The sequence below is a fragment of the Syzygium oleosum genome, unplaced genomic scaffold (assembly GCF_021117445.2).
Source record: "Syzygium oleosum isolate NSW1041296 unplaced genomic scaffold, Sole_v2.1 Sole_v2.07, whole genome shotgun sequence".
Classification (NCBI taxonomy): domain Eukaryota; kingdom Viridiplantae; phylum Streptophyta; class Magnoliopsida; order Myrtales; family Myrtaceae; genus Syzygium; species Syzygium oleosum.
In genome coordinates, this window is record NW_026607491.1 from 12,089,074 (window position 1) to 12,104,307 (window position 15,234).

At 39.9% G+C, this 15,234-nt stretch overlaps 2 protein-coding genes and 1 pseudogene across 2 annotated transcripts; all 3 read left to right on the forward strand.

Annotated features, from left to right (window-relative positions):
- The first annotated feature begins 246 nt into the window (after positions 1-246).
- On the forward strand, positions 247-2,498 carry LOC115672934 (uncharacterized; annotated as a pseudogene).
- Positions 2,499-3,742: 1,244 nt separating this feature from the next.
- LOC115672303 (uncharacterized) lies at positions 3,743-9,406 on the forward strand. The gene is made up of 12 exons (XM_030594085.2): positions 3,743-3,870; positions 4,539-4,640; positions 5,003-5,173; positions 5,306-5,371; positions 5,621-5,686; positions 5,878-5,988; positions 6,877-7,028; positions 7,192-7,282; positions 7,375-7,443; positions 8,154-8,245; positions 8,801-8,864; positions 9,062-9,406. Exons 1-12 carry the CDS (start codon positions 3,802-3,804, stop codon positions 9,164-9,166), a joined length of 1,158 nt encoding a protein of 385 aa, XP_030449945.1. The 5' UTR covers positions 3,743-3,801; the 3' UTR covers positions 9,167-9,406.
- A 2,436-nt stretch (positions 9,407-11,842) lies between these two features.
- LOC115672360 (pentatricopeptide repeat-containing protein At2g40720) lies at positions 11,843-15,082 on the forward strand. The gene has a single exon (XM_056313242.1). It carries the CDS (start codon positions 12,139-12,141, stop codon positions 14,692-14,694), a length of 2,556 nt encoding a protein of 851 aa, XP_056169217.1. The 5' UTR covers positions 11,843-12,138; the 3' UTR covers positions 14,695-15,082.
- Positions 15,083-15,234: the final 152 nt, after the last annotated feature.

A 15,234-nucleotide genomic window follows, 5' to 3' on the forward strand; every position in this document is an offset into this window, starting at 1 on the left:
AAATTTTAAGACATAGAATATATCTTGCACACCCAACTCGACTAACTTAGAATGTTTTTGCTGGATTGTAACCTGCTTCATCGTACCCGACTTCCACATACATCCGAAAGTGCACCTACATCCTCTGTCTCTCTCCCAAACTTCACCGCCGAATTCGATGCCCTTCTCCAATGTCAATGTCAAGGTCGAGAGTTAACCCTCTGGTGGGTGCCCCCGTTCGGGCCCTCCGATGCACTAGCGGCCGGCTCCGCCGGAGCAACCGAGTCTGAAAGTGAAGCACACTGCAGCACCGCGGAAGGCCCTGTTTTAAGCAGAGACAGAGGAAGGCTTTCTCATGGCTTTGTCCTCTGTTTCGGCGTCCAAAGCGAAGTTCTTCCTGAGACGACACAGCCACCGAATCATGCGCTCCATGAAGCTGCAGCGGTACCGAATCTTCGCGGCGCTGTTGTTGGTCGTGATTCTATGGCGACGATCCAACGCGTCGCTAGGCTCCTGGAAGGGCTCATCGAGAAAGCCTCTTGGAGGGGAAAGCATCAAAGTGGCAGTATATATTTTTCCGCTAGTCCCATTTGCCTTTCTTGTTTTCTTCATGTCCTTTTTGATCAAGTTGAAAGTCTTCTTGATCGAGGGTCCAATGGTTTCTTGAAAGCAGGTTTTGCCCACGGGCCAACCCAGCGTGGACAAATCAGATAAACATAGCTCCGAGGTGGCCCGGCTGGTGTCGGATTCGAGTGGTGGTGAGATTGCGGCTGGTGAGAACTGTTCGGCGGTGTCACTGTCCGGGACTTGCCAAGGGAAGAACTTGACTGCATGTGCGCATCAGTATGGTGCCGGAAATGGTAAAAAGAAAAAAGGAGGCCTAACTTTTGATCGATTTGCAGATTGATGTCAATACTCATAAAGCTCTCAAGCCTCTCTTAAGGATTTTGCTCTGAGCAGAATCGATGTGTGGTGAAACAAGTCGATTACTCAAGTGAAATTATTGCTCAGCATCCGGCATTGCCATTATACAAGTTGGAGAATTTTGAAAATTTATGGGAAAAGGAAATGATTCGGTTGATCCTTCTATTTGCAGGTACAAACGAAACATTTCTCTTAATCTGGAACCGTGAAGAGACTCCTCTGTAAGTGAAAGTGAGATTCTTGCCTGCTAATATCACTACCGACGAAATTCAAGTGGCGAAACCAAAAAAGCCAAGTGAGCTACCATACCTTCTTCCTGCCTTATGTGATTGTCATCTTCTTACACATAAAACTCAACAAGATGTGAAGTCGATTGCTGAGACTAATGGTTGCCATCTTCGTGAGGATATGATTACATGTTATGATTTGTTTCAGGTTAATATCACCTCGTATGTCGGAGGAAATTCTTCGATCTTGTTGGATTCAATCGTGTTGGATGGAGGAGAAGGGGGTTGTGTCGTAGACATGGTATAAATATGCTACTTTCTCCGATCAGCAATGCCTCGAGTATTGAATTTGTTTTCGATTTTCAAAGGGCATGTGAATGTTTGATTCTGATTGCTTCTGTCGATGCAGGTCTTTCCTTTGCCGTCTCCCCCTTTAATTACGTCTGGATCGGATAAAGGGAGCTCCAAGGTCGGTTCAACCCTCGAGTGCTTGGTGCCGTCCAAGAGTTGCCAAGTGAAGAACTTGACTGCCTGCCTCCATTACGATCGCAACAGCACGAAAACGTTCTCTCTGCTTTTCATCTCAATCTCAGTGTGACATTATAGGCCTGAACTTGATCTAGATTTATTCTGCCTAAATCGTCAAGGAAATGCTCAGACTTCATTCTCTCTGTTTGTTGCAGCTACAAAGGGAACTTTACTTCTAGTCCAGAACGGTGGAGAGATTCCTCTGACAGTGAAAATCACTTTGTCACCGGCTAATATCACTCTCAACAAGGCCGAATTACCTTACCAACATTGGAAGACGGTAAGCATTATCTTCTTGAAAAGTTCGATCCGATACACGTGAACCCGCAGGTATTTTCTTACATAGGCAGGCTCTTGTTCTGATGTGCCATGTTCTTGTGACTTTGCAATTCAGGTAATTGTGACAGACCAAGTTGGTGCAAATTCTTCAATACTATTGAGTACTGGAGAATGGCATTGTGTGGTTGACATAGTCTCAGAAAGCAGCCCTCCAAGGCAGTTCTCTGCTTATGTATGGGTCCTGCTTTGCGTCTCTGGAATCCCCGCAGCGGCGTTGGCGTATTGGAAGTTGCGGGCGGCGGCACGTAGGGCGGACGAAATACAGTACGAACAGCTCGAGATGGGCATGGCAAACACAAACTCCATCAGAGGAAGAACATTCGAAACAGCGGAAGGAGGCTGGGATGAGAATTGGGGCGATGGTGATTGGGATGGAGTGAAGGCAGTGAAGTCACCAAGTAGTGTGCAAAAAGGGAATCTCCTTGTAATTGGCATTAAAGATGATTAGGGGAATGATTATATTAGTTTGTTAATTATGTCCTATGATCATGACTTTGGTCTGTGATTTGGGCTCTACAAAATTCGAATGGGGGATTTCAATTTTCTCTGTTCCTAAGGATTTTTTCATGATCCATTCCCGAGTAGTGTACATGGGTATGACATAGATTTTTCGAGCTAAAAGGATAGAATGATTTCAAGTCGTATGATGATGTCGAATAACGAGATTAAGGCCCCGTTTACTTCATGAAAAATGAATAATTTGAAAAAAAAATTTATTAAAAATAATTTCTTGTATTGCTTGAAATAATTAGTTGATTAAAAATATTTTTCATTATCGACAATAATTTATGTCTAAACATTTTTGTGGATAATGAAAAAAAAATTTCATTCATTCATTTTTCTAAGCGAAACAAGAAATCATTTTTAGGAAAAAGTTTTCTAAATCATACATTTTCTGTGAAACAAGCACAACCTAAATAATAGACGCCGGTGTTACAATTCATTAGCCACTTTGGACGACTTTGTTAGTGTGCTGTACAGAATTACTAAATGGGTTTACTAAAACAATTTGATCCACTTTAGTTGATGATTTAGGTTAGCAAAACTATCGTCAGAAGTACTTTAGTGCTAGTGTCCAAGGACTTATCGATTCAAAAATTAGCAAGCCGCTCATCAGAGCAATTTCCTTCTTGAAAGTTATACTGCATTTTAAATCTCAAAGTGAGAGTACAACAACATTCTGATATATTTAAGCAAAGCAAGGCCAGCATTATTAACCATAAGTTCTGGCCTGAAAAGATAAGTAATGGCTCTAGACTCAATCTCAATGATGATCTTCTAAAAACCAAATTGTTTTGCAAAGTTGATTCCCAAGCACAAAACCCAAAGTTCTGCTTGTGCCGACGAACAAATTCCTACAAATGCAGCAAAACCAACAAGCCGGTCATCCTCTCATGTCTAAATAAACCCCATGTGCCAGCTAGTTCTGGGTTGCCGTTAGAGGCCCCATCAGTACTCAGTTTAACTAGTAGCATATTTGTGCATTGCATAAACTCGTTTTAAGAAAAAACACACACACACACAAGTTGAAAAAAAAAATGTAATTCTTCCATTTTCATTTAAAAAAGAAGAAGAAGAAGAAGAAGGTTCCTTAAATTTATGGAAATTCACATTGTCCTCCGGGGCCTTAATCAAAATCTAGTTGGGCTTGGGCTTTTTCATTGAAAAGCCCATGATTCTCGAAACCCCATAAACCCTACAAAAGAGTCCATGACACTCGCGATCTTCCAATTCTGTCATTGGATTTCAGAACTTCTTGTTGAAGAAGAAGAAGAAGAAGCAGGAGGAGGAGACATCCGACGAGATGGCAGCGAGCCTCAGCGCGAAGCAGGCGATGGTGTCTGCGCTCTGTAAACGCTTCTCCTCGGATCCTGTGAGCTCGCTGATCCCTTTTCGATTAAGACCGATTCGATTCTTTTGTCCGAGCATGTCTTCTTCCACGCGCCTCTCTCTCCCTCCTTGCGCGACGCCAGGGCAGATGGGCATTTTGTTCCGATCACAGCTAACGTAGAGACATTCCAAAAATCGTTGCTTCTTTTTTTTTGGGGGGGGGTTTCTGAGCATGTAAGAAGTGGTTGGGGATATCTTGCGGGGGAGTGATGGTTTGGCAGCTTTCTGGGTGAAGATGGTGTCCTGATTGTTTCTGCATGTGGGTCATCCTATGAAGGGAATGATTGCCTTTTGATACATTTGTTGAGAATTTTTTGGGTTCTCTCGCTCCATGGACTAGCTTTTGGTGGCACTCAATCTTGAAATAGCCATGGATATGGATTGCTCTTTCGACTTGCGCCTCGCCCGAAACTTGGTTAATGCTTGCTCAATTCCTATCTGGGGCTCGATTTTCAGATTATCTAATATAGAAAGGGCACTTGTTGAGGAAATGCGGTGTGGTGAAATCATCTAGTTGGTTGCACTTTTGTAGACCATTTAGATTGGTCAACCGTTCTTCAGGAAAAAGGGTCCTGCAGCTTGTTTTTGTCTGAGTTCATTAACTTTCAATGGCCATTTTCGTTTCTAAATTGGAAAGATCGGTTTTTGCAGGCGGCCTTCTTAAGTAAGGCTGGTGAGCACGATATTAAGAGCTTGCTTTCAGACATCTTGAAGTCATCAACAGACAGGGCTTCTGCCGATCACAATGAAGAGGTAAATTTAGTCATCTTGATCTATGAAATTCTACTCAGCAGTAGGAAATAATTCATCGATCCGAGGGAAACATGCCTAGAGCAAAGATAAATGTCAGTGCTTGGACTACTGCGTAATTTCTTTTTCAAGGCGAAAAGAAAATTACAAGGAACGGTTATGAGGGATGTCGTCCAATCTAGAAGATGGTACCGAAGTACCACATCATACACAAGAAAGGTTTAGCTAACAAGAGTAAACTTAATAGCAATCTTAATTTTAATATTCTATCTTGCGCATGATGCTACCAATTAGGGGTCCCTTTTTTTCAAATATCTTAGGATTTTCTCCACCTACGGGTTCATAAGCACAATTTCTGGTTGTAGGTGACAAAGTGGATAGAATTCGCAGAGAGCTTCCCTGTGAATACCAAGGCATGCATTGATGGCCTCAGCAAATTGAATGAAGATTTGGTCCCAAAATCAGTTCTCCTAGGAAATGGAGTCACACCCTCCGAAGCTGATGTTATTGTTTTCTCAACAATTCATTCTTCTGTGGTACGCAGTACTCACTGTTTAAAAGTGTACAGCATGCTACTTCTCCGAATATTGAATACTTGTAAGGCTTCATGGCCTTTTACCACTCTGAACATGAAACCGGATGGTCTCTGACTGTTTCCTTGTTCCCAGGTTGGCCTTTCAAATATGGATAGGCAAAAGTTACCACATCTTATGAGATGGTTTGATTACATCCAGGTGTGGTTCGAACCCATTAACTTTCCATAATAACGGTACAATTCATTAGTCTTATATTTTGGCTACCTAATGATAAATATGTTTTAGATATACATATTTGCTATGGATTGTTGATTGAATCTTATTCAGTATCTGGCTTGGGCCTGCGGTGCCCATCAGACTGGTGGTTCCTGCACCTTTTAATTCGTTATCAACGTACTACTTCTGTCTGAATTACACTCTTCGTGCTCTTATACTTCATTCTTGCAGCACAAGGAGCATTTTGGGGAATCTTTTGAAAAGATAACCTTGGAGAAGGCTATATTTGCACCTCCGGTAAGTTCTTCTGCTTTTTTGTGTTTAATTGTCCATGACTAATGGTGAGGTGGAGTTTAAGACCATATATTGTATTATAGGGCTAATGACAAGACATCATACTGTCTTTGCTTTCAATTCCATGAGTAGGATATGCTGGCAATATGTAATGCCATGTGATTGTCGATTGATTGCTTGATTTTGGATGGCAGGAACCCAAAATCGTAGCTAAGTCAGATGAGGATCCGAAAACAAAAAAGACTGTAGAAAGCTTGAAATCTGCGGATAAGTCACAAGCAGACTCAAATACAAAGAAAAGCGACGTATGTTTTTCTTAAGTCACGGATTTCTTCCATTGTAATGGTGCTTTTTTATGCTTTTCGTTCACTATTCTCCTTTATAATTATACCATCGATGTGCATGACTCTCTTGCTGTACGAGGATGCACACGAGCTCACTTGTTGAAGCATGGCTTTTGAGTTTTGTTTTTTGATCATAAATTACCGTTGGTAATCTAATATTGAACACCTTAATTCTTTGAAAATATATAGGTTTTTTCATTTAGAGCTCTGCTAATTTTTTGATTGACTATTTATTTCTTTTTCACAGTTTTAGAAAATTAGAAAAGGGTTTTTACTGCATGACATAAGCTATAGGTGGGAAGTATGATACCCCATCTTTCTATCTACTTGCTTCTAGTCTTTATGTCGAAAGTCGATAAGTTGTGGGGGTGAGGTCCACCCAACTGAAAATAAACACTTAGAAAGTGAAAATACTACACATGAACCAAGAAAATTTGAAGACAATTCAAATGTACTTATCGATACCATTTTATTTTCAAAATTTATAATGACAGGTGTGTATCATTCCTCGTGTGGGTAACAGAAAGGAGTGTTAAGATTGCTTGTGTCAGCTGTAAGGCAGCTGTAGGGAACTCTCTTTTTACTCTTATAGAGTTGCCATGTCATAGAGGCCATGAGATCACGAGGAATTTTCTCCAAAAACATGAATATGGGATTAGAAAAATATTCACTATGTTTGGTACAAAGACTTGTGTTCAATGCCCAAATTTGATGGGCACAAACAATAATAAAGACAGATGAAGTTATCTGGGACATGAGCCACATTGCACACAATTGAGCAAGATCTTTTTTGAGTATACTGCTTGTTTACCATGCATTAACTTTTTTTTGTTGTGTCAAAACTATCAGAAAAAGGGCAAGGTAGATGGTCAAGCTAATCAAGAGAGCAAGAAAGCACCAGGAAAGGAACCTGCTGAAAAAGACAAAGAAATTGATGTGAGCTTGCTCAATATACGGGTTGGCCTCATTAGGAAAGCATGGAAGCATCCATCTGCTGATAGGTGTGTTTTTGAGATACCCTCTCACTTCCCCTCAAAAGCACAAGCTTTTGTTAATCACAGTCTTCTATTCTGCCTCGTCTTGTAAACTTTTAATTCTGGTATGATAGTCATGCAAAGTGCAGAGGTTAATTTCTAAAGTTCCTTTCTTGGTTTGGTGGTTCAGTTTACTTGTTGAAGAAATTGATGTTGGAGAGGCTAAATTGAGGCAGGTTGTTAGTGGCTTGGCCAAATATTGCAGTCCAGATGAGTTGACGGTATTGTAATTACCTCATTGCCTCAGTAAAGTAAGGAGCAGTTTAGTAAACTTTTTGGAAGCAGACCAATTTTCTCTCTTTTTTACTTGTAGAACCGGCGTGTCGTGCTCATTACAAATGTAAAACCGGGAAAGCTCAGGGATGTTATGTCTGAAGGCCTGGTATGTCTTCTGCTCTCATCTCTTTGAATATCAGTGAATTCTCTTCATTCATTAAGCTTCCCTGTTTAAAAAAACTATATTTTGTGAGAAGCTACATATGGAAAACATATTAGAAGTTCTTTGCTCCTCGAAAAGTACTTTCTAGGTTGTATTGGACAAAATTGACATGTGTGTGGCTAGAATATCAATAGCTTCATGGTGAGAATTGTTGGTTTCGTTATCATCTCTTAACCAGTGGTGATGGCTCTGCATGCATCTGTTTGTGGCTAGAATTTCAATAGCTTCATGGTGAGAATTGTTGGTTTCATTATTTATCATCTCTTAACCAGTGGTGATGGCACTGCATGCATCAACGTATCGATTAAAGATATTTCAGTTCATACCTAGCCTATTGCAGCTGCATAAATTCCAGTTTTCAGGGGTTCAGCTTTGAGTCTAAACTTTTAGTTTTGCTTCTGCGTAAGCTGACTGCTCGTGAGACTATTGATCAAGTTAAAGTCCTTTACTGGTATAGCAGGATGAAGCTGTTTCTTCATGTGATTGTATGTTATGTGCCACCATAGTCTTTGTCATTTGATCATCGCGCACTTGCCTAGAAATTCTTATAGTTTGCTACTTATGAAGAACACACTTTTTAGAGAAAGATCATGGTTAGCGGAACAGTTTCATCCAATTGTCCACAAAATTTGATTCAATTTGTCATCTTTCAGGTGCTTTGCGCTTCTAACGAAGATCACTCGGTTGTTGAGCCTTTGCTCCCTCCAGAGGGCGCTAAACTTGGGGAGCTGGTCTCATTTTCTGGGTGAGCCTGGAAAACTTTGTCTGAGATTTACTTACCTGAACACCTCCTGTTGCCAATTGCCTTTTGTGGAAGCATATGCACGTTACCAAATTAACTGCGTATGAGGAAATTTAGAAAAATTATGGGCACGCTTGACTAAAGCCAACTCCAAAGTCTACTTTACTATTCACAGTGTTAAAGCACTTCCTATCTTGCATGTGAGCATACACACACTCATACACGATCGATCACCTGAGATTGATTAATCTATGTTGATCTATCTGTGTTGATCTTTCGACATTCACATATGCAGACACATTTGTAAAGCCATTCCCTCGACAGATTAGATTTGTTGGCAATAGGATTCGATGTGTGACATCCAGATAGCAATTGTTATTTCTCTTCAAAGTGATGCACTTCCTATTTGATCAATCGTCTACTTCCAGCTGTGTTATCGAACATTGGCTTGGAACATATTCAATAAAACACGCATATCAGATAAAATATTGGTACGGATCTTAAGCATCAAACTTTTGCTTCCTTTTGCTCATATGCCGTAGCTGGTTCTCTATTTAGGATTGATGGAAAGCCAGAAGAAGTTCTGAACCCTAAGAAGAAGCAGTTGGAGAAGATAACACCGGTATTTTTTCTAACTGTTAGTTTATCGTCTTCTTGATCAAGACTTTTTCAGCTTGAATTTTAGATTGCTCTAGGTGGTCCACTCTTCTTCTTCTTCTTCTTCTTCTTCTTCTTCATACGAATGGCTTCTGTGTTCAGCCAAATTAATTATAGATGGCTTCTGTGGAATTGAAATTGCCAACTGTGTTTATGGTGCAGCATCTGTTTACTGATGAGAAAGGCGTTGCTACATATAAGGGTACACCGTTTATGACTTCTGGTGGACCATGTGTTTCATCCATTCCTAAGGCGAGCATCAAATGAGCTAATGTCGATGAAGTGGATCTTTTCGCAATTTTGAACCCACATTCAACTCCACCTCAGAAGTTTCTAAGAAAATAGATCTCCTTTGTATGTGCATGACTCCATCAGACGAAATTGTCATGTATAATGTCACTCGAAACTCTCATCAATGTGATCTAACACGCGAGTTCTTGGGACATCTCGCTCTTATACATTATTCGGAAATTCATGAGTAAAACAAAAAGGCTATACTGGTGGAAATGCCTTTGATGGGTGATGGTCTTCTTCTATCTCCCCTACAAATTGAGGAGACTTCATTGCCTCTTGAACTCTTTCTGCCTCTGTCTCTCGGTGTCGACGACGTATTCACTGTGATGGGATTTTGATGGATCCAATATGCTATATGTGCTCGGGTAGATGAGTTGAAATGTTGGGTGACCCAAGTTAGTTTGAACTTCAAATCATTTTTGTTCACCAATCACAAGTCTGCCGATTGATCATACCTGCCTGAGTAAAATCTGCTCATCAACCGAGTTATATTATGACTTGGGTTTGGCTCATGTCTAACCCCAATATGAAAGGGAGAGAGAGATTATTTTTTGGTTAATTAAGGGTGCGCATGGAATGCATTCCGGAATAAAAATTCTGTTCCGGAATGCATTCCCGAACAGAATGGCGTTTGTTAAAAAATTTCCGGAATGCATTCTGGAACAATTTTTGCATTCTGGAATAAAAATGCGTTTGTTAAAAATACTTGATTCCAGAATGCATTTTTTATTCCAGAATGAGTTTTTGGCAAGAAAAAGAGAAGCTACTTTTTGTAGCTTCTTGATTCCGGAATGCATTCTCCCTATTTTTTCATAATTTTTTTTTTTCAGAAAATGCATAAAAATTGAAAACTTCTAGAAAAAATCATAAAAATTTCCAGAAAATAAAAAAAGTTAGATTTCGGGAAAATATGAAATTTGGTGAATTTTTTTTTAAAAAATCAAAATTTCAAAACTTCACATAATAGCTTAAAATACTCGTGGCTACCCACTTTGAGTGAAATTTAAATTTTTTGAGGTGCCCAAAAAAAAATAATAATAAAATAAAAATTTTCAAAACTTCACAAAATGGCTTAAAATATCTGTGGCCACCCACTTTGAGTGAAATTTAAATTTTTTGAGGTGCCCAAAAAATAATAAAAATTTCAAAATTTCACAGAATGGCTTAGAATACCTGTGGCCACCCACTTTGAGTGAAATTTAAATATTTTGAGGTGCCCAAAAAATAATAAAAAATTTCAAAACTTCACAGAATGGCTTAGAATACCTGTGGCCACCCACTTTGAGTGAAATTTAAATTTTTTGAGGTGCCCAAAAAATAATAAAAATTTCAAAACTTCACAGAATGGCTTAGAATACCTGTGGCCACCCACTTTGAGTGAAATTTAAATATTTTGAGGTGCCCAAAAAATAATAAAAAATTTCAAAACTTCACAGAATGGCTTAGAATACCTGTGGCCACCCACTTTGAGTGAAATTTAAATTTTTTGAGGTGCCCAAAAAAATAAAAAAAATAAAAATTCAAAACTTCATAAAATGGCTTAGAATACCTGTGGCCACCCACTTTGAGTGAAATTTAAATTTTTTTAGGTGCCCAAAAAAAATTTAAAAAATCAAAAATTTCAAAACTTTACGAGAATGGCTTATAATACCCGTAGCCACCCACTTTGAGTAAAATTTAAATTTTTTAGGTGCAAAAAAATCAACAAATCAAAGCAGATTTCGGAGCGGAATTAGTCATGTTTTACCAAACAGATTTCTCCTCCAGAAATCAATTTCTGGCAAGAATTCAGAAATCAATTTCTGGCAAGAATTTGATTTCTGGAGCAGAATGGTTACCATTCGCGCCCTAAGAAGCTTAGCTCATTTTTGGTTAAATAAGAAGCAAAAAGCTTATATGCCTGACCCTTACCAAAAAAAAAAAAAAAGCTTATATGCCTGACTCATTTTAAGGTTCCTGCCCTCGCCGAGCCTCGTTGCGCCAACCTCCCAAAATCGTGGGATCACTCTAAGTTCTTTATTTTTTTTTTAAAAGTGGCTTTTTTTTCTTTTGTTTTATCTTTTTGACTCTTTTTGGATGTCGTGCCCATATTGCTATATCAGTGCCATGTGACCTCGAGAGACATTAAGAAAAAGTAATGTTAGCATTTTCGTACTTCAAATTGGACGAAGCTAACAAAAATATTTAAGTGTACTTTTTTTTATAAGTTTTAGATCTTAATTACATTTTAAGACTTAAATTGCATTTTCGATACAAGTTTTAAGATTTCTAGTGCGGTTATCTCTTTTTCATTTTGCTCTTACAAATGACCTCTCTTAATGCCCAAATGATAAAAGAAATCTACACAATTACAGATACAACATGCGCTCGAGATTTTTCACCTATCCAATTCGAGAAAAGACAATGTATCATATTGTTTAGGACTTCGATGTTATACCAATCCTTGTTATTATAGAATAAAGCTTGTGACTTCTCTCTAAGTATCAATGGTAGTAATAAACCTAAGGGCACAAGCACCATTTCTTTTTTCATGTTAGACCTTATTTTCTCTTCATAGGTTGTTTTTTTTTTCTTACTCTCGGCTTTAGCAACCCAATCAGCTACTCAATTGGACTCTCTACCAATTATTGGATTCCTAAGAAATTGACTAAAAAGAAATATTTTAGCGATTTGGGTTCACTTCGATTTTGTTTTTGGTTCCCAAGATCAGTGAAATGGAAAGCCCGGTTCGGTTTCCCATTCAAAATGAACGGCACCGATCGGACCCAGCTTTGCCAGCTTAATTGCAACACAATGTCTTTTGATATTTCAATTCAACGGGAACCAAATGGCAAAGTTTCAAACTTTTTGAGGGGGTGAATCCTTGGCACCATGATTTACTCGTAATATTCTGCTTCTGCTTCATCTTTGATTGGATATCATGCAGTTGCACTGATGGTGCTGACATGCACTTCAGCCCAATCTCTTTCACCCGGAGACTTTCCACTCTGATTGAATCACATCCTTCCACGTCCTTTATCAGTTCCAAGATCAAATCTTTAGTCCAACACTCTCAGTACGCAGAGGCCCTGAAGTTGTATTCGCCTGCAAATGCCACCAAATTCGCCTTCCCTTCCCTTCTCAAGGCCTGCGCTTCTCTTTCCAATCTTTGCTACGGAAAGATCGTTCATTCTTCGGTTCTTGCTCTGGGCCTGCGAAATGATTTGTACATAGCGAATTCGCTCGTCAACATGTACGTGAGATGTGGGTCTTTAGATGATGCCGTCAGGGTGTTTGATGAATTGGCCGGGAGTCAAGCATCGATTCAGGATGTCACCGTCTGGAACTCTTTAATAGATGGGTACTTCAGATATGGCCATCTTGGGGAGGGTATACATAAGTTTGGTGAAATGCAATTGTTGGGTGTAAGGCCTGATGAGTATACTCTTTCTATTCTGTTAGGAGCTTGTGATGGCCTTTTGGGATGTATGCAGGGGAAGCAAATTCACGGTTATGTTGTCAGGAACATGTTCAGTGGTGACACTTTCTTAGAAACAGCTTTGATTGACATGTACTCAAGTTGTGGGAGACCAAGGGATGCGTTCATTTTGTTTGATAATCTGGTGGACAGGAGCAATGTAGTAGCATGGAATGTATTGATAAGTAGGCTCACTGAGAATAACCTGTGGGAGTATAGCTTGAGATTCTATTCATTGGCAAAGAATGAGAATGTGGACCTCGTATCAGCAACGTTTTCTAGTGCCTTAAGTGCTTGTTGCTGCGGTGGAGACATGTGTTTTGGCAGACAAGTCCATTGTGACGTGATTAAGATGGGTTTTCACGATGATCCCTACGTCTCTACTGCTACTTTAACTATGTATGCAAAGTGTGGATCAGTTCGAGATGCACACTGTCTTTTCTCTCAGTTAGAGAGAGAAATTGAGTCATGGAATGCGATGATCTCAGCTTACGTCAGTAATGGCTGCGTCCATGATGCTATGGAGGTTTACAACCAGATGAGAGCAAGTGGTACAAAGCCGGATTCCATCACATTGTCAAACATTTTAACTTCCTGTAGTATGGCTCTGCTTCATAATTTTGGAAGATCAGTCCATGCAGACTTGAGCAAGCTACCGATACAAAAAAATGTTGCTACACAGAGTTCGCTGTTGACTATGTACTCCAAATGTGGAAACATTGAAGATGCTAATTTGGTTTTTTCTTGCATGACAGTGAGAGATGTGGTAGCATGGGGTTCCATGATATCAGGTTTTTGCCAAAATGGGAAGTATGAGGAGGCTCTTGATTTATATAAAGAAATGAAAAATGATGGGATCAATCCAGATTCAAATATCATGGCAAGTGTACTTGATGCTTGTGCAGGGCTAGAGAAAATCTCTTTGGGTAAAGCCATTCATGGATCAGTGGTAAAGAGTGGACTGGCATCTGATACCTTTGTATCAAGTTCTCTTATTGATATGTACTCTAAATGTGGTTTGCCAGATACAGCAGCAGTTTTATTTTCTAATATGCCACATAAGAACCTTGTAACTTGGAATTCCATGATGTCATGCTATAGCCGAAATGATCTCCCTGAACTTTCAATCAATCTTTTTTCTCAAATTATGGAGCAAGGTAAAAATCCAGATTCTGTGTCCATCACAACTGTGCTTGCTGCAATTTCATCTTTAGCATCATTGCTTAAAGGAAAAACAGTCCATGGATATCTGGTAAGACAGGAAATTTTGTGGGATCTTCAAGTAGAGAATGGACTGATCGATATGTATATCAAATCTGGATGCATCAACTATGCTGAGCAGATCTTTCAAAAAATGCCACAAAGGAACCTGGTGACGTGGAACTCGATGATGTCTGGTTACGGAAATAATGGGGACTACCTTAAGCCCATCCAACTATTTGACGAAATGAGAATTTTAGGAATAGCTCCTGATAAAGTGACCTTCAGGTCACTGATCTCATCTTGTAGGCATTCTGGTTTGGTTGAGGAAGGCCTGAAACTTTTCGACTTGATGAAAGAGGGGTATCAGATTGAGCCCGAAATAGAGGATTATGTTAACATCATTGATCTCCTTGGCCGAGCTGGACGCTTGGATGATGCTTATCGTTTCATAGAAAGCATGTCCGTGGTGCCCGATAGAAGCGTTTGGCTCTGTTTGCTGTCTGCATGTCGAATCCACAAAAATGTTGAGCTTGGGGAAGTGGCAGCTTCCAACTTGTTGAGGATTGAACCAGACACAGGAAGCAATTATGTTCAGTTATTGAATCTTTATGGAGAAGCTGAGTTGCAGGATCAGGCAGCGCAATTGCGGGCTTCCATGAAAGAGAAGGGGTTGAGGAAGAGCCCTGGTTGCAGTTGGATTGAGTTGAGGGACAGAGTTGATGTTTTCTACTCGGGAGGTTCGTCGACCCAAAGTACTGGCGATATTTGCAATACGTTGACTAATTTAAATAGGAACATGGGAAAGATAGTTGTGGATGATACATGCATCGAGGCCTTCTAGTGTCCGTGGGAACGAGGGAGAACCCAAGTTACGAGATATGCGGGTTACTGAGCTCCAAGGAACAAAGAAAAAGCGGTCCTCGGACCACCTTACGATAGGTGCACCGACACTCAGAAAGTGCCATGAAATTATACAATAGCGATTAGATTCAAAGTTTGATTTGATTTTGGAAGCAAATTTATGCCGGAAATTGCTGAGGTATTCAGGTGTCAGAATTAGCTTTAGCGTGGTAGTCCTGAGAGGGAACATGGGAAGTGTTAGAACTTGGCTTTTCTCTTGGGATGTCAGGACCGGCTGGTGCTGGGTGATCTAGTACATAACATTGACAAGTCGTGAACAAAAAAGTTCCAGTTCTTTGATTAATATATAAGCATGCTCTGTTTCATGAGGAGTGGTTCATTTTCAGTATTGTCATTGTGCCATTCGCGGGTTTATCCTGCAATCGTATAGGCAAGAGGATCAAAAAGTTACTAACGCAATCCTCGGGCAATGTGGCGGTTCGAATTCGAGCATCAACAGCTTAGCGGAATTAAGCCCATC